This window comes from Oncorhynchus mykiss, chromosome 21 (assembly GCF_013265735.2).
Source record: "Oncorhynchus mykiss isolate Arlee chromosome 21, USDA_OmykA_1.1, whole genome shotgun sequence".
Lineage (NCBI taxonomy): Eukaryota > Metazoa > Chordata > Actinopteri > Salmoniformes > Salmonidae > Oncorhynchus > Oncorhynchus mykiss.
Genome location: NC_048585.1, coordinates 12,837,907 through 12,862,836, shown reverse-complemented (window position 1 = coordinate 12,862,836; position 24,930 = coordinate 12,837,907). Strand labels below are relative to the sequence as shown.

The 24,930-nt window shown below is 41.6% G+C and overlaps 1 protein-coding gene and 1 non-coding gene across 5 annotated transcripts; both read right to left on the bottom strand.

Annotated features, from left to right (window-relative positions):
• Nucleotides 1–2,468: 2,468 nt before the first annotated feature.
• On the bottom strand, nt 2,469–18,734 carry LOC118942883 (N-acylneuraminate cytidylyltransferase-like). Of its 4 annotated transcripts, none has more exons than XM_036956943.1 (9): nt 17,904–18,734; nt 16,881–17,023; nt 16,211–16,366; nt 14,708–14,841; nt 13,365–13,459; nt 12,905–13,076; nt 5,373–5,538; nt 3,613–3,820; nt 2,469–3,572 (listed from the first exon to the last, which is right to left on the bottom strand). In XM_036956943.1, the coding sequence occupies exons 1-9, from the start codon at nt 18,122–18,124 to the stop codon at nt 3,566–3,568; spliced, it is 1,302 nt and encodes a 433-aa protein (XP_036812838.1). In that variant the 5' UTR covers nt 18,125–18,734; the 3' UTR covers nt 2,469–3,565. The 4 variants fall into 4 exon arrangements, with proteins under 4 accessions (XP_036812838.1, XP_036812839.1, XP_036812840.1 ...); XM_036956944.1 differs by having other exon boundaries at nt 2,469–3,576; nt 3,617–3,820; XM_036956945.1 differs by having other exon boundaries at nt 2,469–3,536; nt 3,617–3,820.
• A 1,580-nt stretch (nt 18,735–20,314) lies between these two features.
• Nucleotides 20,315–20,455, bottom strand: LOC118943029. Its single transcript, XR_005038765.1, has one exon. It is a non-coding gene; the product is annotated as a U4 spliceosomal RNA (small nuclear RNA).
• Nucleotides 20,456–24,930: the final 4,475 nt, after the last annotated feature.

The following is a 24,930-nucleotide window of genomic DNA, read 5'->3' as shown; positions in this document are numbered from 1 at the left end:
GTTGTGTATATTGTTTTTAACAATATGTACTTTTTAACTCATTTAAATGTAATATTCAAATGCTGTGTTTTATGCCGTTCTTATGTGTATAACATGATGTACACAAATATGTATGACCTGTTTTAAAGGAAATGCAATAATAAAAACTTTTCCAAAAGCAAAATAAAATTATGCTAATATGGCTCAAATTCGCTAGCTAGCTAACCAACCAACAACTGTAACAATATATTTGAGAGACAAGTCCTCGTTTTGCAAATGTATTTGTTTTCAATAAATATTCGAGACTAAATATAGTTTTTACATGTTGTCAACAATCTAAATTGACGTGTCTGTTTTGCCCCATAATTGCACACACATCGGTGTTGTTGCTAAACAACCATCACAACTAAAAACTCTTGAGTTGATATTCCCCTTCATAAGAAGTGGATGATTATCAGATGAGGAAGGGGAGGACCATCCTACTCAGTGAATTTCAGATAAATAATACAAATCAAACAAAAAAGTTAGTATTTTTAGATAAAACTCTACTTACATGTATTCAAATGTCACCAAATACCTGATTAAAATGCACTGTTTTGCAATGAAGGTCTACATTAGTAGATTAGACTACAATAGTACATAACCCACTCGGATAGCACCACGGTGTAGCCAGGAGACAGTACATTTGCGTCCTCCTCTGGCTACATTGACTTCAATACAAAACCTAGTAGGCTCGTGCTCCTCACCCCCTTCCATAGATCTACATGGTAATTATGACAACTTCCAGAGGATGTCCTCCAACCAATCAAAGCTTTTGCAGTATGAGCTGACCTGTTGTCCATCCAATCAAAATATTAGAGAATGAACCTAGTACTATGCATGTTTCACTTAGAAGCTTGATGTGTTGATGACATTGTTGGATAGATTGTGAATAGTGATAGCTCATATTATTCAATTCAAATGTGTTTTTTCAAACTACAGGACACAGAGGTAGATTATATATTGTTTACTTGGTTTTAGAAAATTATTTTTCCGTTGAGTTAGCAAGTAGCTAGCTACCTACAGTACCAGCAAAGATTGTTAATAACTAAACAAAGATAGACCACAGCCTGTTGTTTCCAATGGGAACAGATTAGTCATAGTGGGCAGAACATGCAAGGAGGTGGGCAGAGCCAAGCATGAGCTAGCGAGATCCTATTGGCCCGTTCTAGCATACATCTGCATATTTCCGTTAGGGAACACCTACTGTGTGAAATGCACGTATGCAATAACTCAATTCGACTTTGCACTTCTTCTAAACAAACGCAATATAAAAAAAACTTTGGCAAAGGCTAAAGTCTACCAAACTTATTCCACTCTGTTCATAACAGATTCTAGTTTTGGGAACATAAAACTGTATTGAGAAAATGTTTAATCGACGAGACATTTTTCAGAATGTAGGCCAACATCCACCTCGTTCCATCTTCTCCCACTGCCCACCAGTGGTCTTCCTCTCACTACCATATTTGGTAGTGAGTTTAAACGCCAAGCTTCATATTTATACATCCAGTGAGCTTCATTGAGCTACCAGAGGTAATTACACTGTACGATGCTTTACTTGCTGAGCCATTCAGAATGATTTCATAGCTTCCATCCCATCATCCATTAAAATAGGTCGATACTCCACATTGTTTTGCATGGTAAATGGATGAAACCACAGACAAACTGGGACTCACAGTTGTTAGTTATTGTCAGGTACGTTGATGATAAGGGCTTTATTCAGGAATGTTTCTTGGCCTACTTTGATGAGTCAAGTGGGCGAGATGGGCAGCCCGTGTTTCACGTTGTGAATTCTGAGATGTCCGAGTTTAACTTCATGGAGAAACATGTTCCCAAACCTATGATGGAGCTGCTGTAATGGAATGGATCTGCTATTTACAGCCAAGTCCCCTCCTGTTCCCTGATTAAGAGGGCATGACCACTCCACTACCAGTGTCAACTCTTCTGATGAACTGAAGCCATGTTTCATATGCCTTCTCATCCACTTGGATGTTTCCTCTCCAAGCACTGAGTAGCCCTGTCAATTTTCTCACTAATCTATGTAACCAAATCAATAGTTCTTGGACAAATGCCAGCTCGCCACACGTTTGCTGGCTGTTCTGATCTCTGCAACATAGATAGATGGAAATCGCCACACAATGCTATAAATTAAGAACGATATCTTATACTGTATGATCACGTGTGTTGTTTTACAATTATTTGGTTGGATCTTGCTACAACTGAGTGAAAGCCTGAACAGGAAAGCCTGTGAAACTTCTTGATGGTTATACAAGGTTAATGTTGTCATTCAGTTCTTTCCCCCAACTGAGGTTTGATGAGGCGCTACACTGCCATCTGGTGGCAAGATGTATGTGAACCACCCCATCAGATACACCTCATCAGATTGTGGTATGGAGTTATAAGGCTAAAGTCATTTCTAGAAGAGTTCAGATTAAAGCAGGAGAATAAGAAAGTGTTTCTTACGTTTATGATCATATATAATTTGACAAACAAATTGCAGGCAAAATACAAAAGTAAACACCCCAAACAACAAGAATCTCAGTGCAACTCCATGTTAATATCCTAATACTTTCCCCCCAAAATTAAGACAGAACATTAAAAAGTGGAGAGAAAAACAATCAATCTCAAGTAAATGAAAGGCCTCCTGTATACTACTTCATTTAAAATAAAGACATTCATTTTTGTCAACACAACCTGTAGCGATATAAAACCCAAACTACCTTGATCTGACAACCTGTAAAAACTAGCAATGGGCACAGTTATTCAAACAGACATTAGTATTCGTATACACAGGCCTATTTCAACAATGACAAGGCTTCATCTTAACGGAATAAAATGATCTATGGGACATTTCTACACTCATGACATTTGGAATTCTTCATTTAATAATGTGAATATAGTTTTAAAAATACATACAGTAGCCTACACAGGTTTCACTTAGCTTGCTGTTGTTGACACTACAGTCAGAGGCTCCATGTGTAGCAACGTGAAGTGGGAGATCTCAAAGCAATGAAAGAAAAGTTGAATTAAAATGACAGAATTAAGTCAACTAAATGAGGAGTAGCCTACAATGAGCAACCTTCAGTATAGGCTGTTTAATCTGCCATATTGGATGATAGATAACCTATGGCATTTACAAGTGTCTAACTAGCGCGAGTCAGGGGCTACTTTTTCTCTCCCTCCTTTGTCGCACACCCCTGGTCCCTGTCCACACAGTATCTCCCGAGTCCTGCAGGCTGCACAGCAAACAAGTGTCCATGATTAAAACTATCTGGATATCCGATAAAATGTCATGATATTATTTCTAATGCCTATCCCTACTTTAGAACACATTTTAGAGTTTAGAATGTATTTCTGTGACTTTGTGACTTTAGAACACATTCGAGTTTAGAATGTATTTATGTGACTTTAGAACACATTCTAGAGTTTAGAATGTATTTATGTGACTTTAGAACACATTCTAGAGTTTAGAATGTATTTCTGTGACTTTAGAACACATTCTAGAGTTTAGAATGTATTTCTGTGACTTTAGAACACATTCTAGAGTTTAGAATGTATTTCTGTGACTTTAGAACACATTCTAGAGTTTAGAATGCATTTCTGTGGATGCGGTCCTGTTCCATCTGAGACTTGGCCTTCTTCTTGAGCAGCAGGATGTGTTCAGAAAACTCCCTCACAGCCCCCAGGCCTGCAGCATTGTGGCAGGAGTATTTAGCAGCGTTGATCGCCACCACTGGGGCGTCCCGGGGTACTGCACTCAGCCCAGCCAGGTTCAGACAGTCAACATCTGGTGCATCATTACCTGTAGGAGGGAGAGATGGAGGGATGAAATGTTTCTATTAAAGTGTCCATAAGGTGGTTCTTGAAGTATTCTTAGGATGATTAATTAGTATGTTGCAAAAACATAACACAAACATGCAAAAATATGACATGATTTAAGATAATCATATTTATTTTGATATAGTTTCTGATTTTGGGCTTAGGGATATCATAGAATTTGAATTACAGAAATCAACTAAATTTGATTCAATTAAAATTGAATCCCAAATTCTCCAGGATTTGACTGCTGGCACCTCCCTTCTCACCTTGGCTGTAAATATTCAGTGACTGGCAGTGGCATGCAAATGAAGTGTTCTGCAGTGGTAGTCTAGCATATGTAACAGTATAACTTTAGACCGTCCCCTCGCCCATACCCGGGTTGTAGCCTAGCATACACGCAGAGGGGAAATACAAATGATCACTTAACCAAAACTGGACTCTGAATAAAATATACAACACAGTTTCTCCCTGTCTCTCCTTACTAATAGATACTCTATTTAATCAGACCGTTTCTCCCTGTCTCTCCTTACTAATAGAGGAGCTATTTAATCAGACAGTTTCTCCCTGTCTCTCCTTACTAATAGAGGAGCTATTTAATCAGACAGTTTCTGCCTGTCTCTCCTTACTAATAGAGGAGCTATTTAATCAGACAGTTTCTCCCTGTCTCTCCTTACTAATAGAGGAGCTATTTAATCAGACAGTTTCTCCCTGTCTCTCCTTACTAATAGAGGAGCTATTTAATCAGACAGTTTCTCCCTGTCTCTCCTTACTAATAGAGGAGCTATTTAATCAGACAGTTTCTCCCTGTCTCTCCTTACTAATAGAGGAGCTATTTAATCAGACAGTTTCTCCCTGTCTCTCCTTACTAATAGAGGAGCTATTTAATCAGACAGTTTCTCCCTGTCTCTCCTTACTAATAGAGGAGCTATTTAATCAGACAAGTTATTTATGAGTGAAGAACTTACAATCAGTTCCTGGCAAGAGAGAACAGAGGGATGAGAGGAGAGAGATGAAGGGTTGAGAAGATAGCGAGAGAGATAAGGAGGAGTGAAACACGGAATGAGCAGATACTGTTCCATAACAGAGTGTAGTGTGGTCACCATGACAATCACAATCAGGTTCAACTGGTTCAAACTTTACTGTTGACATTTACTGTCTGATAGTTTCATTGATACGTGGTTATCAAACACCGCTGCTACGGTCACATTCCTGAGAGATATCTAACCTGTTCTACCTTTCCATCTCAGAAGGGCTCCAAATAAAGATCTTCATATGTTTGATTGACATGAACACACAAGTATTACTCAAAATAGAAGGTTAAGAACCTTGAGATTCCACTATATTTCAAACTGTGCTATATAACTAACTACTATTAGTAGTTGTAGTAGCAGTAGTAGCAGTAGTAGTAGTAGTAGTAGCAGTAGTAGTAGTAGTAGTAGCAGTAGTAGTAGTAGTAGCAGTAGTAGTAGTAGTAGTAGCAGTAGTAGTAGTAGTAGTAGCAGTAAATTGTTAATTGATAATAACAGTGAGTTTACCCATATAGGCGACCTCCTTCCAGTCCAGATCCTTGTCATCCATCATGGCTTTGACCTCACCCTGGATGTCTTTGCCCAGCTGCCTGACCTCGCAGCCTGTCCTCTGGGATAGATTGTCAGCCAGGGCCTTGGTCACAGGGTCCTCACCGGACGAGATCAAGATCACCTGGAAGAAAGACAATAATAGTAGAAAACATGGTTGGGCCAATAATAATAATAATAATAATAATAATAATAATAATAATAATAAAACACGGTTGGGCCAATAATAATAATAATAATAATAATAATAATAATAATAAAACACGGTTGGGCCAATAATGTGTAGAAGGATGTCATTTGAGAAGTGTTCTCTTAGAGGGTACGATGAAACTCAAACTAATAAAGTCACATGACGGAGTCAATAGTATCCTGTGTGTGTGTTTAATGGGCGGAGGTTTCAGTGATAAACTGTGGTCTAAATCTAGGAGCAGGAGCAGCCGGTGTGAAACATCCTGTTCTGGTAAGAGCTTAGCAAAGCAAACCCAACTGGTTCTACCTAACTTCCTGTATCTTTAATACTGCCACAAAGCCAAACAAGGGACACCGGGTAGCCTAGCGGGTTACAGCGTTGGGCCAGTAACCGAACCCGAGATTACTAGGGGAAAAATCTGTCAATGTGCCCTTGACCAAGGCACTTAACCCTACTTGCTCATGTAAGTCGCTCTGGTTGATTGTCAGCTAAATGACTAAAATGTAAAATGATAGGATTGTTTTTTGTTTATTTTATTGTAGCTTAATGCTGCTTCAAGTTGAACATGTTAAGAGAGGTTAACTGTCACTGCCCAGAAAGAATGGTGTCAGCTATGACAAGACACCTTGAGGTAGATTGTTTTCTAATGGTTATTAAAACAGCAGTAGGTGGAGTGGATTTACAGGCATTCAGAAAGCATTCATGACTAGGCTGCTCAACCAGAATCATACATGACTAGGCTGCTCAACCAGAATCATACATGACTAGGCTGCTCAACCAGACTCATACATGACTAGGCTGCTCAACCAGAATCATACATGACTAGGCTGCTCAACCAGACTCATACATGACTAGGCTGCTCAACCAGAATCATACATGACTAGGCTGCTCAACCAGACTCATACATGACTAGGCTGCTCAACCAGACTCATACATGACTAGGCTGCTCAACCAGACTCATACATGACTAGGCTGCTCAACCAGAATCATACATGACTAGGCTGCTCAACCAGACTCATACATGACTAGGCTGCTCAACCAGACTCATACATGACTAGGCTGCTCAACCAGAATCATACATGACTAGGCTGCTCAACCAGACTCATACATGACTAGGCTGCTCAACCAGACTCATACATGACTAGGCTGCTCAACCAGACTCATACATGACTAGGCTGCTCAACCAGAATCATACATGACTAGGCTGCTCAACCAGAATCATACATGACTAGGCTGCTCAACCAGACTCATACATGACTAGGCTGCTCAACCAGACTCATACATGACTAGGCTGCTCAACCAGAATCATACATGACTAGGCTGCTCAACCAGACTCATACATGACTAGGCTGCTCAACCAGAATCATACATGACTAGGCTGCTCAACCAGACTCATACATGACTAGGCTGCTCAACCAGAATCATACATGACTAGGCTGCTCAACCAGACTCATACATGACTAGGCTGCTCAACCAGACTCATACATGACTAGGCTGCTCAACCAGACTCATACATGACTAGGCTGCTCAACCAGACTCATACATGACTAGGCTGCTCAACCAGACTCATACATGACTAGGCTGCTCAACCAGAATAATACATGACTAGGCTGCTCAACCAGACTCATACATGACTAGGCTGCTCAACCAGACTCATACATGACTAGGCTGCTCAACCAGACTCATACATGACTAGGCTGCTCAACCAGAATCATACATGACTAGGCTGCTCAACCAGAATCATACATGACTAGGCTGCTCAACCAGACTCATACATGACTAGGCTGCTCAACCAGACTCATACATGACTAGGCTGCTCAACCAGACTCATACATGACTAGGCTGCTCAACCAGAATCATACATGACTAGGCTGCTCAACCAGAATCATACATGACTAGGCTGCTCAACCAGACTCATACATGACTAGGCTGCTCAACCAGAATCATACATGACTAGGCTGCTCAACCAGAATCATACATGACTAGGCTGCTCAACCAGAATCATACATGACTAGGCTGCTCAACCAGACTCATACATGACTAGGCTGCTCAACCAGACTCATACATGACTAGGCTGCTCAACCAGACTCATACATGACTAGGCTGCTCAACCAGAATCATACATGACTAGGCTGCTCAACCAGAATCATACATGACTAGGCTGCTCAACCAGACTCATACATGACTAGGCTGCTCAACCAGAATCATACATGACTAGGCTGCTCAACCAGACTCATACATGACTAGGCTGCTCAACCAGACTCATACATGACTAGGCTGCTCAACCAGAATCATACATGACTAGGCTGCTCAACCAGACTCATACATGACTAGGCTGCTCAACCAGACTCATACATGACTAGGCTGCTCAACCAGAATCATACATGACTAGGCTGCTCAACCAGACTCATACATGACTAGGCTGCTCAACCAGAATCATACATGACTAGGCTGCTCAACCAGAATCATACATGACTAGGCTGCTCAACCAGACTCATACATGACTAGGCTGCTCAACCAGACTCATACATGACTAGGCTGCTCAACCAGAATCATACATGACTAGGCTGCTCAACCAGACTCATACATGACTAGGCTGCTCAACCAGAATCATACATGACTAGGCTGCTCAACCAGACTCATACATGACTAGGCTGCTCAACCAGACTCATACATGACTAGGCTGCTCAACCAGACTCATACATGACTAGGCTGCTCAACCAGACTCATACATGACTAGGCTGCTCAACCAGACTCATACATGACTAGGCTGCTCAACCATTTTAAAGTTGTTGTTGTTGTTTTTTCATTGTGCATAGTGTATTTATGTTAAATGTGTCAAACAATTCAGCATCGGTTGACATTGATACTTTGCAATGTCAAATTTGTGAAATAAACCATTCAAATGTTGTGTGATCATATGTGATCTTTTAAAACAATGAATGAATCACCCGTATTCATCACATTATCTTTGTACCTCCACTCCCTCTCTCTGCAGTGTGTGTTCTATATGTACAGTATCTGTACCTCCACCCCCTCTCTCTGCAGTGTGTGTTCTATATGTACAGTATCTGTACCTCCACTCCCTCTCTCTGCAGTGTGTGTGTGTTCTATATGTACAGTATCTGTACCTCCACTCCCTCTCTCTGCAGTGTGTGTGTTCTATATGTACAGTATCTGTACCTCCACTCCCTCTCTCTGCAGTGTGTGTGTTCTATATGTACAGTATCTGTACCTCCACTCCGTCTCTCTGCAGTGTGTGTGTTCTATATGTACAGTATCTGTACCTCCACCCCCTCTCTCTGCAGTGTGTGTGTTCTATATGTACAGTATCTGTACCTCCACTCCCTCTCTCTGCAGTGTGTGTGTTCTATATGTACAGTATCTGTACCTCCACTCCCTCTCTCTGCAGTGTGTGTGTTCTATATGTTCTGTATGTACAGTATCTGTACCTCCACTCCCTCTCTCTGCAGTGTGTGTGATCAATATGTACAGTATCTGTACCTCCACCCCCTCTCTCTGCAGTGTGTGTGTTCTATATGTACAGTATCTGTACCTCCACTCCCTCTCTCTGCAGTGTGTGTGTTCTATATGTACAGTATCTGTACCTCCACTCCCTCTCTCTGCAGTGTGTGTGTTCTATATGTACAGTATCTGTACCTCCACCCCCTCTCTCTGCAGTGTGTGTGTTCTATATGTACAGTATCTGTACCTCCACCCCCTCTCTCTGCAGTGTGTGTGTTCTATATGTACAGTATCTGTACCTCCACTCCCTCTCTCTGCAGTGTGTGTGTTCTATATGTACAGTATCTGTACCTCCACCCCCTCTCTCTGCAGTGTGTGTGTTCTATATGTACAGTATCTGTACCTCCACCCCCTCTCTCTGCAGTGTGTGTGTTCTATATGTACAGTATCTGTACCTCCACTCCCTCTCTCTGCAGTGTGTGTGTTCTATATGTACAGTATCTGTACCTCCACCCTCTCTCTGCAGTGTGTGTGTTCTATATGTACAGTATCTGTACCTCCACTCCCTCTCTCTGCAGTGTGTGTGTTCTATATGTACAGTATCTGTACCTCCACCCCCTCTCTCTGCAGTGTGTGTGTTCTATATGTACAGTATCTGTACCTCCACCCCCTCTCTCTGCAGTGTGTGTGTTCTATATGTACAGTATCTGTACCTCCACCCCCTCTCTCTGCAGTGTGTGTGTTCTATATGTACAGTATCTGTACCTCCACTCCCTCTCTCTGCAGTGTGTGTGTTCTATATGTACAGTATCTGTACCTCCACCCCCTCTCTCTGCAGTGTGTGTGTTCTATATGTACAGTATCTGTACCTCCACCCCCTCTCTCTGCAGTGTGTGTGTTCTATATGTACAGTATCTGTACCTCCACTCCCTCTCTCTGCAGTGTGTGTGTTCTATATGTACAGTATCTGTACCTCCACCCTCTCTCTGCAGTGTGTGTGTTCTATATGTACAGTATCTGTACCTCCACTCCCTCTCTCTGCAGTGTGTGTGTTCTATATGTACAGTATCTGTACCTCCACCCCCTCTCTCTGCAGTGTGTGTGTTCTATATGTACAGTATCTGTACCTCCACCCCCTCTCTCTGCAGTGTGTGTGTTCTATATGTACAGTATCTGTACCTCCACTCCCTCTCTCTGCAGTGTGTGTGTTCTATATGTACAGTATCTGTACCTCCACTCCCTCTCTCTGCAGTGTGTGTGTTCTATATGTACAGTATCTGTACCTCCACCCCCTCTCTCTGCAGTGTGTGTGTTCTATATGTACAGTATCTGTACCTCCACTCCCTCTCTCTGCAGTGTGTGTGTTCTATATGTTCTGTATGTACAGTATCTGTACCTCCACTCCCTCTCTCTGCAGTGTGTGTGTTCTATATGTACAGTATCTGTACCTCCACCCCCTCTCTCTGCAGTGTGTGTTCTATATGTACAGTATCTGTACCTCCACTCCGTCTCTCTGCAGTGTGTGTGTTCTATATGTACAGTATCTGTACCTCCACTCCCTCTCTCTGCAGTGTGTGTGTTCTATATGTACAGTATCTGTACCTCCACCCCCTCTCTCTGCAGTGTGTGTGTTCTATATGTACAGTATCTGTACCTCCACTCCCTCTCTCTGCAGTGTGTGTGTTCTATATGTTCTGTATGTACAGTATCTGTACCTCCACTCCCTCTCTCTGCAGTGTGTGTGTTCTATATGTACAGTATCTGTACCTCCACTCCCTCTCTCTGCAGTGTGTGTGTTCTATATGTTCTGTATGTACAGTATCTGTACCTCCACTCCCTCTCTCTGCAGTGTGTGTGTTCTATATGTACAGTATCTGTACCTCCACTCTCTCTCTCTGCAGTGTGTGTGTTCTATATGTACAGTATCTGTACCTCCACTCCCTCTCTCTGCAGTGTGTGTGTTCTATATGTACAGTATCTGTACCTCCACCCCCTCTCTCTGCAGTGTGTGTGTTCTATATGTACAGTATCTGTACCTCCACTCCCTCTCTCTGCAGTGTGTGTGTTCTATATGTTCTGTATGTACAGTATCTGTACCTCCACTCCCTCTCTCTGCAGTGTGTGTGTTCTATATGTACAGTATCTGTACCTCCACTCCGTCTCTCTGCAGTGTGTGTGTTCTATATGTACAGTATCTGTACCTCCACTCCCTCTCTCTGCAGTGTGTGTGTTCTATATGTACAGTATCTGTACCTCCACTCCCTCTCTCTGCAGTGTGTGTGTTCTATATGTACAGTATCTGTACCTCCACTCCCTCTCTCTGCAGTGTGTGTTCTATATGTTCTGTATGTACAGTATCTGTACCTCCACTCCGTCTCTCTGCAGTGTGTGTGTTCTATATGTACAGTATCTGTACCTCCACCCCCTCTCTCTGCAGTGTGTGTGTTCTATATGTACAGTATCTGTACCTCCACTCCCTCTCTCTGCAGTGTGTGTGTTCTATATGTACAGTATCTGTACCTCCACCCCCTCTCTCTGCAGTGTGTGTGTTCTATATGTACAGTATCTGTACCTCCACTCCCTCTCTCTGCAGTGTGTGTGTTCTATATGTTCTGTATGTACAGTATCTGTACCTCCACTCCCTCTCTCTGCAGTGTGTGTGTTCTATATGTACAGTATCTGTACCTCCACTCCCTCTCTCTGCAGTGTGTGTGTTCTATATGTTCTGTATGTACAGTATCTGTACCTCCACTCCCTCTCTCTGCAGTGTGTGTGTTCTATATGTACAGTATCTGTACCTCCACTCCCTCTCTCTGCAGTGTGTGTGTTCTATATGTACAGTATCTGTACCTCCACTCCCGCTCTCTGCAGTGTGTGTGTTCTATATGTACAGTATCTGTACCTCCACTCCCTCTCTCTGCAGTGTGTGTGTTCTATATGTACAGTATCTGTACCTCCACCCCCTCTCTCTGCAGTGTGTGTGTTCTATATGTTCTGTATGTACAGTATCTGTACCTCCACTCCCTCTCTCTGCAGTGTGTGTGTTCTATATGTTCTGTATGTACAGTATCTGTACCTCCACTCCCTCTCTCTGCAGTGTGTGTGTTCTATATGTACAGTATCTGTACCTCCACTCCCTCTCTCTGCAGTGTGTGTGTTCTATATGTTCTGTATGTACAGTATCTGTACCTCCACTCCCTCTCTCTGCAGTGTGTGTGTTCTATATGTACAGTATCTGTACCTCCACTCCCTCTCTCTGCAGTGTGTGTGTTCTATATGTACAGTATCTGTACCTCCACTCCCGCTCTCTGCAGTGTGTGTGTTCTATATGTACAGTATCTGTACCTCCACCCCCTCTCTCTGCAGTGTGTGTGTTCTATATGTTCTGTATGTACAGTATCTGTACCTCCACCCCCTCTCTCTGCAGTGTGTGTGTTCTATATGTTCTGTAAGTACAGTATCTGTACCTCCACTCCCTCTCTCTGCAGTGTGTGTGTTCTATATGTACAGTATCTGTACCTCCACTCCCTCTCTCTGCAGTGTGTGTGTTCTATATGTACAGTATCTGTACCTCCACTCCCTCTCTCTGCAGTGTGTGTGTTCTATATGTACAGTATCTGTACCTCCACCCCCTCTCTCTGCAATGTGTGTGTTCTATATGTACAGTATCTGTACCTCCACTCCGTCTCTCTGCAGTGTGTGTGTTCTATATGTTCAGTATCTGTACCTCCACCCCCTCTCTCTGCAGTGTGTGTGTTCTATATGTTCAGTATCTGTACCTCCACCCCCTCTCTCTGCAGTGTGTGTGTTTGTTCTATATGTTCTGTATCTGTACCTCCACCCCCTCTCTCTGCAGCATGCGGATACCCATAGTATCTCTGGTGTTGACTGAGACCATCTCCTCTCCAGAGACAGAGATGAGGACGCGGCCGTCAGTCAGACAGCCGGAGACGTTACACAGCAGCAGACGCACCACCTCAGGCTTGTCCAGGCCAAAGTAACCAAACCTGGACAGGAACAACACACACAGGGACAACATTTGGACAACCACTCCTCTGTGTTACAGCATTATTCATTGTGTTGCTTTACCACAAAATCTAATTATATTTAAAGTGCATTCAAATAAACACTTTCAGAGAGAGAGAGACAGAGACAGACAGAGAGACAGAGACAGACAGAGAGACAGAGACAGACAGAGAGAGAGAGACAGAGACAGACAGAGAGAGAGGTGGTTCGGAGTGAATGACTTCAACAGAGAGTGAACTTGAAATTCTAGGTCAGTGATTTCAGACTACCTCAGTACTCTCTGTTCTGCCACGGGCCAGTCGATATCCACATCAATATCCACACTGTACTCTGGCAGCATCTCATAGTAAGCCCACTTCCCCCCCTGAGAAAGACAACAACACAAAAGGCATTTCTATTAGCATTCAAAACACCAGTTGACAATAGAATATCTAGTAGTATCACAGATCAGTCCATCTCTCAGTGTGTATGTTGTTTCTAGTCAGGCTGAATGAATAAATACGTTATTGATCCCAGGAAGGAAATATGCTTTGTCAGCAGCAGCAGCAGAGATAAACATCTGGGTCTGTATCTAGGATCAGGTCCTCCCTGTCCACATCATCTTAGTCATACTGCATACAGAGTGTTATTGTTGGGGAATGTTACTAATAAACTAATGAAGAGGAATTTCTCTTACACACACACACACACACAGATTAAGGTTGGATGGACTAGACACACACACACACACACACTACAGGCTTTCCTATGCTGAACATGCAAAAATTAATTGAGTAACTATTGACTGTGACCTATGATCAACTAATAACCAGACTGATGAGGCCTTAAGAACCGATCCTTGTTTAAACTTTAAAAACAGCAGAATAGTGAAAACTCTTAGTGGCCAAAGCAACATGTATGTCGAGACAGAAGAGCTGGCTGGACTGGCCAGACTGCAATATAAACCTGACGACCAATTACTCAAATGCAATTTGCTTACAGAGAATGTATCCCTTCACATATACTTCCAGAGCCTACAGACTGGTGTTGAAGATCACGTAGAACACTCGTTCCTCATCAAGCAGCTGAACACTAGTTTGGGTCTTATTCGACAAACCCCATGGTTTACCCTGCCTCTTACCAGACCACTGTTTCTAGAATACCTTTTCTAGATATGATTCATCTTCTCCTGTATGTACAAATGTCACTTATATTTTACATTCAGCCTACCCACAGTGTATATTAACCAATCAAGTAGCAGTCTTGTGTGACAATTAAAGGAGGAACTCTCCTGTGGGCCTCGGCAGCTCAGTTGGTAGAGCATGGTGCTTGTAACGACAGGGTAGTGGGTTCCACCCATACTTATGTCTGCAAGCATGACTACGTTGCTGTGGATAAAATGGCATATCTGCTAAATGGCATAAGTTATTATATTAAATCAACAGGTTTATAATTCTCTCATTATCATCCCTGTGTGTATTGTCCTGCGTGCATCAGGGTATTAAAGAAGTTGAAGTTCAGATGGTCTCCTCACTATTCTTTCAATCGAAAAGGGAAAACTGATCCTAGACCAGCACTCCTTCCTGAGGCGCTTTGTGACTATGGGTCCCTTTAGGGGCCTGGTGAAAGTTACCTGCAAAACACCTTCCTCTATAAGGGCTCTGGTGGAAAAATAGAAAGATCCGTTCTCACACAGCTCTCCATCCCAGTCCTGTCTCCGGGGCCTGTTGGATGGATCCAGGTTGAGAGGCTGGGTGGCTACACTACCTGAACAGGAGAGAGAACGCATCATCATTATGAGTTGATAGGAAATAGTCTGGTTTCTGGTTATAACCTGGTCAGGAGACAAACTCACTTGTTTAATCACACCCCCATCTCTCTATTGTGATACAGTCACGTGGACAGGAAAAACTCCTGACCCTACTTCAAATCAAATTGTATTGGTCACATACACATGGTTAGCAGATGTTAATGGACACATACACATGGTTAGCAGATGTTAATGGACACATACACATGGTTAGCAGATGTTAATGGACACATACACATGGTTAGCAGCTGTTAATGGTCACATACACATGGTTAGCAGATGTTAATGCGAGTGTAGCGAAATGCTTGTGCTTCTAGTTCCGACAGTGCAGTAATCTAACAATTCCACAACAACTACCTTATACACACACAACTCTAGAGGGATGGAATTATAAAGTAGCCTAGGGGTGTTTCTCCCCCACAGAGATTAAGCCTAATCCTGGACTACAAATCATTTTCTATGGAGATTCTCCATTGATCTGGCTTTGTAATCCAGCATTAGGGTTCATCTGTATCCAGGAAACCATGCCTAACTGTGAGGTCCTAAACATAACACATGGCTGTCCCGTACCTCCTTTCTTCACCTCCTGACAGACCTGAACATTAAGTTTGTTGGAACCTCTCCAGTTAACTGATAATAAGTGTAAGGTCCTAAACATAACACATGGCTGTCCCGTACCTCCTTTCTTCACCTCCTGACAGACCTGAACATTAAGTTTGTTGGAACCTCTCCAGTTAACTGATAATAAGTGTGAGGTCCTAAACATAACACATGGCTGTCCCGTACCTCCTTTCTTCACCTCCTGACAGACCTGAACATTAAGTTTGTTGGAACCTCTCCAGTTTACTGATAATAAGTGTGAGGTCCTAAACATAACACATGGCTGTCCCGTACCTCCTTTCTTCACCTCCTGACAGACCTGAACATTAAGTTTGTTGGAACCTCTCCAGTTAACTGATAATAAGTGTGAGGTCCTAAACATAACACATGGCTGTCCCGTACCTCCTTTCTTCACCTCCTGACAGACCTGAACATTAAGTTTGTTGGAACCTCTCCAGTTAACTGATAATAAGTGTGAGGTCCTAAACATAACACATGGCTGTCCCGTACCTCCTTTCTTCACCTCCTGACAGACCTGAACATTAAGTTTGTTGGAACCTCTCCAGTTAACTGATAATAAGTGTGAGGTCCTAAACATAACACATGGCTGTCCCGTACCTCCTTTCTTCACCTCCTGACAGACCTGAACATTAAGTTTGTTGGAACCTCTCCAGTTAACTGATAATAAGTGTGAGGTCCTAAACATAACACATGGCTGTCCCGTACCTCCTTTCTTCACCTCCTGCCAGCGGAAGTGGTGTCGTCGGACCACGGAGAAGACGGACGTGAAGCCCTGCTTGGTGATCATCTCCAGGGCCTCCTTCAGGTGGAAGGGGTGCAGGCAGGGAGACGTGGCCTGGATGTGACAGATCACATCCACCTCTGGAGGAGGACAACACACAGCAGACTATGAGATACCAGAAGAATATGAGAAACAGTATGAGATTTGAATAATTGTGTATATGCTGCCACTGTTGTCAATTGAAGCTATGGAGTGGGCCCCACTTTATTGGGATAAACCCAAATGTTGCCTCATAGATCACAATGAATAAGACTACATGGACGGGGGGACCTGATCCTAGATCAGTATTCCTACTCTGAGATGCTTGATACATGCCGTCCCAGAGCCTTAGTCAAGCTAGTGGCTAAACAAGTTCTGCATATATTACATTAACAGCTGACATCTATAACAAAGTGCTGCCAAACAGTCATTACAAAGATAGTTGAAGTGTCACAAAGGGTGTGGTTCTGTCACAATAAAATATAACCAACGTTGACACTGTTGCCACAGAGAATCTTCCTCACGCCTCCCTCCTTGTCTCCTTCTCACAGCACATTGGAGCAGAAGATCTGATCACAAGGAATCAAGGAAATACACTTGACATTCACCCCCTACCTGGGTTTAATCGGGCGAATTCCTGGATGGTGTCAAGAGAGCTGGAGGAGTCTTTGGACACCTCTGGGCTCCTGCGGTGAACCTGAGCTCCCCATGCCGTGGCTACCTTCTCAATGTCATCATGGTCAGTTGATACCCACACACTGGGAGAAAGAACAGAACAAGTTGATTCCTCAGGCTTTGTAACAAGTAGGCTACATCAGTGCAATCCAGTCTTGTGTGGCCAAGCCCAAACCAGGGGGTTCATTCAGAGACAGTACACTAACTGTCAAATAACAATATTATCCATGCACCCAAAACAAGAATGTCAACATGCTTTCTCACATTTAAAAATACTAGTTTAGTATAGAATACTACAGTACTTAAAATAGAATTCTGTAATAAACTGTAGGATATTCCTTGCTCATGTGTAGTACTTAGTAGAGAATGTTGTAGTATACTGTAGAATACTATAGTAAATGCTACAGTAATGTCCCCAAAAACACTACCCTTTTTAACTATAGTAAATCCTACAGTAATTTGCATAAACCCTACCCATTCTCCTCCTCTATAACCCCATTTTTGCCACCCATAAGTGAGAAACCCACATGCCAAGTATAGGACACGTATTGTGTTCCCTACAGTTAGAAAATAGTAAAGTGCTGACCTATCTGTTCACACCCCAGTCCTATCTACCTACAAGTTATGGAAAATTTGCTCTTTTAGTATGTCTCTAGTAAGGAGAGATGATAAAAACAAAAACACTATAGTAAATACTACAGTCCACAAAACACTACATGATACTATAGTATATACTAGTTATTTTACTACAATATGTATACTATAGTTAACTGTAAATAATACACTACACTACAGTGAATAATACAAAACACTACAGTGAATACTATGGTATTAATATCATAGTAAACTGGCATTTTCTTATGTGGGTTGTAATGTAGCTAGCCTACCAAGCTTCTATCAAAGCAACTCCGTATACAGTAGTTAGATTGAAAGACATTTGACTATTAGATTGAACTGAATTACCTGTCAAACTGTTTGGAGTCCACTGCAGCTCTCAGAACCCATCCGATGAGGGGGACACCGGCTAGCATTTTGATATTTTTCAGGGGGATCCCCTTACTGCCTCCCCTCGCCAGGATCAGGGCTGCGATGTGTCTCTTCTCACCGCTGTCTTTAATAACCTTTGCTTTTCTGTCTCTCACATCTTCGATGCCTGATCGCGTTCGTTTTCTAGCAGCAGCCATTGTAAATGGTCACTCAGTAGCCCAGTGGGAGGTTAAGAAGACGTGGCGGTATCACTGTAACTTAACTAGCTAGCTAACTAACCAGTAACGTTAGCGGTAGCTATGTCTAGCAGTCGGCTGATGAATCTAGCTAGCTACTTATTGTGTTCTAGCTCACTGTAGCTAGCTAGGTATTTAGGTTACAATATATACTACTGACTACACTGTCAGTAGTGTACACTGAAGGACGGCCTATTAATCCTACAAATATTACATTTATAAACAGAACAAGTGGCGTATTATGATATTTCATTGTGGCTACGAAATCAGAAAGAACGTCACCATAGAATTGTACCGTAATGATTGAGGTCAATGCGTTAAAAACTATGATGGCGATCAATATTATCGACACGAGGATACCTAAGGTGCAAAATGGTAGAAGCATGTCCTATGTCTATTTTCTCAATCACAGAACTCCAGGTTTCAATATTGCATAAAATAATGTAAATGTACTCATCATAGACAACAATTCAATTGCGCTAGCCAACCAAACAGCAGTACTTACGGTAAAGTATTTACTACTTCTAGCTGGAACGACTCTGTGCAGTGCGCGTGTGTATTAACTCAATTCCCCCTTGCACTCCGAAATAACATTTTTTTTTTATTTTTTAGAAACGTTGGCAACGTTGTACTATTTTACTGATTGTAGTTTTGGAAACATAAAAATGTATGGCGATAAGATGATACGTCTGATACCGGGAGCTCGGAGTCATGCATCGAAATCGTTAAGCAGTGTGCCGATATTGTATCGCTTTATCGGAAACACGTTATCAATGACCTCCAATGATGTGTTTTGTCGAATAACCACCGTCGAAACGTTGGTAATTAAATGTTTGCATCTGAGCTCCTGGAGTGTGCGGCTCTCTTTTATTTTCAAGTTTGTCGAATAACCGTCTGGTATTCGTTTCGGTAGAATAGGAAAAGGCTTATTTTGACCAGCAGGTGCCACTAGTGTACACTATTTTGATCAAAGCCTCGTGTAATTAACCTATTTTTCGACACAATTGTATGGAAATGCTCAATGCTTCAGGAAGCTTCGTTTCCCCATCACTAGCTTCATCGATTAGTAAATGTGCAGAATTTCGGAAAAAATAATTATACATCCATTGCAGGGCACTGGGCTTCCTCGCATCACCATATTTGGTAGTGAGTGGAAACGCCAAACGGATGCTTCACATTTAAATTTTATACATCCGGTGAAATATCTGGTTCATTATTCTACAGTGTTTTAATCTACCACTGTAGAATACATTCAAAAAACTTTAAAGTACTACTTAAGTAGTTTTTGGGGGTCTGTACTTTACTATTTATATTTTTGGCTACTTTTACTTTACTACATTCTTTAAGAAAATATTGTGCTTTTTACTCCATACATATATATATATATTCCTTAACACCCAAAAGTACTCGTTACATTTTGAACGCTTAGCAGGACAGGAAAATTGTCAAATTCACGTGCTTATTAAAGAGAACATCCCTGGTCATCCCTATTGCCTCTGATCTGGCGGACTCCCTAAACACACATGCTTCATTTGTAAAATATGCCTGAGCGTTGGGAATGTGCACCTAGCTTTCCGTAAATACAAAAAATCGCGCTATCTGGTTTGCATAATATAAGTAATTTGAAATGATTTGTAGTTGTACTTTTGATACTTAAGTATATTTTAGAAAAGTACATGTATTTAAAAAAAAAAAATGTTTTTACTCAAGTAGTATTTTAGTGGGTGACTTTCACTTTACTTGAGTCATTTTCGATTGGGGTACTTTTGTTTTTCCTGCTCTCACTCAGTAGTAGCAACATAAAACCAACTACCGGTAAACAGCGGGGGAAAAACAGACAATATGATCAATGGGAAACCATACCAGTTTGAACTAGTTCCAAAATCGGAGGCAGAGTTCGCTAATGGACAAACTGTCTACAAACTCGCACTCCCACTAGATACAAATCACTCTGATGTATGTAGCCACACGCTGCATGTAATTAAAACGTTCAATTCGTATTTTCGTGGAAGTGCAGAGACAACACAAATCTCATATTGCAAATACTTATTAATATATCTGCAAATAACGGCACATTCAATAAAATCCAGACAAACATTACCACTACTGCGAGTTATTTCCAAACTTCTTTACTTTCAACAAGAATATCAGTCTCCTTAGAGACCGTCAAAAATTGCCAATGCCGACTATATTTCAAGTCGTCACGGCGGGGTATTGGGTAAAGTTTTCAACTAGCAATAATCGCGCCTCGGATAGACCTCATAGGCTACGATACTGCCACTGCGCAAAGCTGATTCAAATCTTGAAAAAGGCAAGGTAGCCACCACAGAAGATACAATTCACGGAAACGGTTCATAATAACGTCGCGGTACAGTGTGGTGCTAATTTGTGTGCAATAGTCATATATTATGATTGAAATGTGTTCAAAACGTTTCGATAACCCGAGGTGTGCATAGTTTGTATTTTAAAAATAATAATGTAGCTACACCACACCGCAATGCATGATGGGATGTGAAACATACCATTCTCATGGGTTCGTGCTTTTCAGATCCTTAGGACGTCCCTGCCCCATTGAAGTTGAAATTTAAACGGGTAAAGGGTTAGACGTTTAAGGTAGGGACGTCCCAAGGTTTGTGGATAGAACTGACCAATTGTTGTTAAATATAGGATTGCACTGATCTGATCTGCAGGAAGTATCCCGTCCGGACGGATCCTAACAAGATGTGAAAATGTTTTGAACAGTCGTATATGTACGATGGCAAAATCAGATATCAGTACGATGACAACAGAACGATGGCAATATTCCAACTTTTGAATATTTGCAGTCAGGGATTGGTGCTTTTATTCCATAGGAATATTTTACATTTCTACACAGCCTTACTACACATACCAATACCTGGACCGGGGAGCTGTATGGACCAGGGAGATGTTTCACTTTGCACCACCAGATGGAGGCATTTGCCTTGAATGTTCATTAGGCATTAGGCCCACTGTAGTAAAATCTGCCAGTTCAACGGGCCATCCAAATCAAATCAAATCAAATTTTATTTGTCACATACACATGGTTAGCAGATGTTAGTGCGAGTGTAGCGAAATGCTTGTGCTTCTAGTTCCGACAATGTAGAAATAACCAACAAGTAATCTAGCTAACAATTCCAAAACTACTACCTTATAGACACAAGTGTAAAGGGATAAAGAATATGTACATAAAGATTTATGAATGAGTGATGGTACAGAGCGGCATAGGGAAGATACAGTAGATGGTATTGAGTGCAGTATATACATATGAGATGAGTATGTAAACAAAGTGGCATAGCTAAAGTGGCTAGTGATACATGTATTACATAAGGATGCAGTAGATTATATAGAGTACAGTATATACATATACATATGAGATGAGTAATGTAGGGAACATTATATTAGGTAGCATATATGTCTGATGTCGGGAGATGACGTGGTACCCGGCCACTAAAGGCAACAGTGAGCACTGTTACCTTCACGTAGGTTTTGGTTTTGCTAGGGCAATGTGGACGGGGATGGCAGATGGTCATCAGATCATTCTCTGATTCCAAAGGTTGCAAATTGTTTTTGATATTTTTGTTTTAAGCCTATTCCAAACCGTAACCATTCAGAGTTCATGTCTAAGCTTAACCTTAAACACTTTGAAATGTGACGTTTGGAACAACTTAGAAATGTGACGTTGCAGAAACATGGACGTCTAATTCTGACAGTGAGACTGTGAGCTGTTTGAGATAAATAACTAGTCTAATACAGTTGGCATTCGGTGGTAAAAGACACAAGGACGCTGTTGTATATGAAGATAATTCATTCAGAACCATGTAAAGTGTAGTACTAAGAGCTTACCAAGGGTTTTCTCTGCCTATTATTTTGTTGAGATAACTTGGGAATAGTCTTCAGGGTCCCATCTTTACTAGTTAGCTAGCTAGGCTAACTTAAACCTCAAATTGGCAAACAAACCTAGCTAGCTAGCTATTTAGCAGCATAGGTAAGAAAACATGTTAGTTAATCAGGAAAAATGCATTAAAGCTGCAATATGTAACTTTTGGGTGACCCAACCAAATTCACATAGAAATGTGAGTTATAGATACATCATTGAAAGCAAGTCTAAGAAGCGGTAGATCTGTTCTATGTGCACTATTTCTATGCTACCCATACCTGCATTTCATTTGGTGTCTTTCACTTTGTTTTGTACAACAGCTTCAAACAGCTGAAAATACAATATTTAGGGTTATGGAAAATATATTTCTCAGCGGTTTAGATGGTAAAATGATTTTCTACACTATACTTGCTTGTTTTGTCACATAAACTGAAATTAGGCAAACTATTAGAATTTTGCCAACCAGGAAATGGCAGAGAAATGTCTATACTGAACAAAAATATGAATGCAACATGTAAAGTGTTGGCCCCATGTTTCATGTGCTGAAATAAAGGATCCAATACATTTTCCATACGCACAAAAAGCATATTTCTCAAAAATGTTGTGCACAAATTTGTTTACATCCCTGTTAGTGAGCAGTTCTCCTTTGCCAAGATCATCCACCTGCCCGTTGTTGCATATCAACACGCTGATGAAGCAGCGTGATCTTTACACAGACCTACCTTGTGCCGGTGGCAATAAAAGGCCACTCTATAATGAGCAGTATTATCACACAACACAAGCATGCAATTAAATTGGCATGCCTACTGCAGAAATGTCCACCAGATCTGTTGCCAGAGAATTTCATGTAATTTCTCTACCATAAGCCGCCTCCAATGTCATTTTAGAGAATTTGGCAGTACATCCAACCGACCCCACAAACCCAGACTAGGGCTGGGCGATATGGCCAAAATCTCATATCCCAATATAGGTCATTTCATATCCAGATAATGATACATGTCCCTATATAGCACATTTTCTGTAAATTCAATGAATAAATAGTTTATATAAAATGACCACGTGAAGACCTATTTCTTATTACATTTTAAATTATACTCAACAAATAAAATGTACTTACTCATATTTGATCATTTCTCCTTTTATTTAGAACCTTTGTGCAAATGTTCAATTAAGCATGTAACAAAATATAAAATATGAATGGATAAAATCTTAAAAAGTAAATAGAAAACACTTCAACTGTAGTTGCAAATAGGGCGGGGCGATATGACGATATATATTGTGTGACGATAGAAAATGTCTATCGTTTCATAATATGCTCTGTTTATTTCGATGTGTCGCAAATCACACTCTTTACGCCAATATTTTGTCAATTGGACAACACTTTGCAAAATTTGCTACACAAACATGGAGTGAACGTGGCCCAGAGCACGGAGACACGGAGCTCGTACCTAAAAGAGGGGCTACTTCTGTCAGATGGACGTGGTTTGGGTATGACAAGTCTGACACGGACCAGAAAACCGTCCTCTACAAGACGTGTCGCAGGTCAGAGTTCTGACAACAGGCTCAAACACCACTAACCTCTCTTACCACCTACGCAAGAATCATGTGAAACAGTACGGAGAGAGTCTACGGATGAGACCCCAAAAAGTACAGTCTAGTGCTCAAAACAAACCCCTGACTCAGACATGGCAAGAGGCTTTTGCCCGCGGCACAGCATATGGCAAAAAATCACGAAGATGGAAGGAGATAACAGCTGCCGTTACAACTTACATCTGCAAAGACATGGCCCCAATTTACACGGTCGAGAAACTGCATTTTATTGATGGTAATTTAAATGCACAGAGATACCGTGATGACATCCTGAGGCCGCCATCCGCCGCCATCACCATTCATCCTCCGCAAAAGTGCACGGCCCCATGTCGCAAGGATCTGTACACAATTCCTGGAAGCTGAAAATGTCCCAGTTCTTCCATGGCCTGCATACTCACCAGACATGCCACACATTGAGCATGTTTGGGATGCTCTGGGTCGATGTGTACGACAGCGCACACATCGATTACAGTTCCAGCTAATATCAAGCAACTTCACACAGCGGGACAACATTCCACAGGCCACAATCAACAGCCTGATCAACTCTATGCGAAGGAGATGTGTTGAGCTGCATGAGCAAATAGTGGTCACACCAGATACTGACTGATTCACATCCCAACTTTTTTTTGTAAGGTATCTGGGACCAACAGATGCATATCTGTATTCCCAGTCATATGAAATCCATAGATTAGGGCAGAATTAATTTATTTGAATTGACTGATTTCCTAAATGAACTGTAACTCAGTAAAATATTTGATATTGTTGCATGTTGCATTTATATTTTTGTTCAGTGTACATAGTGCATCTTTAAAATAAAGTATTTCCGATGAACACATTACACATTATTCTTGCAGCCCTCGGGTGTTGCCTATATTGCGTTAGGGCTTGCCTGGAAACCAGAAAGTAACGTTTGAATCAGTAAAGTTTCCTCTGCATCTCACATTTCTGCCCGACCCAGAATTGTATGTCGGGTTTCCAGGCAAGTGTAGGACAGGCCAAATATTTTCTCTGTGCTTCGGCCACTTCATTTTGTCGCGCACTCTTCTAGTCACTGTCTGGCTAGCTAACTGATGTTACGAAACTGAATAAAGCATTTTTTTTATATTTATTTTTGCGCAATACACACATGGAATCGGCTGGGGCTTCTCAATTCACGTTTTCAATTCTGATATATTGCAGGTTTTATATGTATACGCTAACCACACGTTTAGCATGATTCACTCCAATCTCTGCAAAATCAAGTATTGTAGAATGTCCCCCGTAGATAGTAAAGAAGGCG

Bases quoted from the DNA above. Each gene is read 5' to 3' on its own strand.
- LOC118942883 (XM_036956943.1), bottom strand. From the start codon at position 18,124: ATGGCTGCTGCTAGAAAACGAACGCGATCAGGCATCGAAGATGTGAGA. The intron at 13,460-14,707 runs GTAACTTTCACC...TGTCTTTCTCAG, and splicing joins TAGAGGAAGGTGTTTTGCAG to GGGGGGAAGTGGGCTTACTA. The intron at 13,077-13,364 runs GTAGTCTGAAAT...GTTCCTGTCCAG, and splicing joins GCAGAACAGAGAGTACTGAG to GTTTGGTTACTTTGGCCTGG.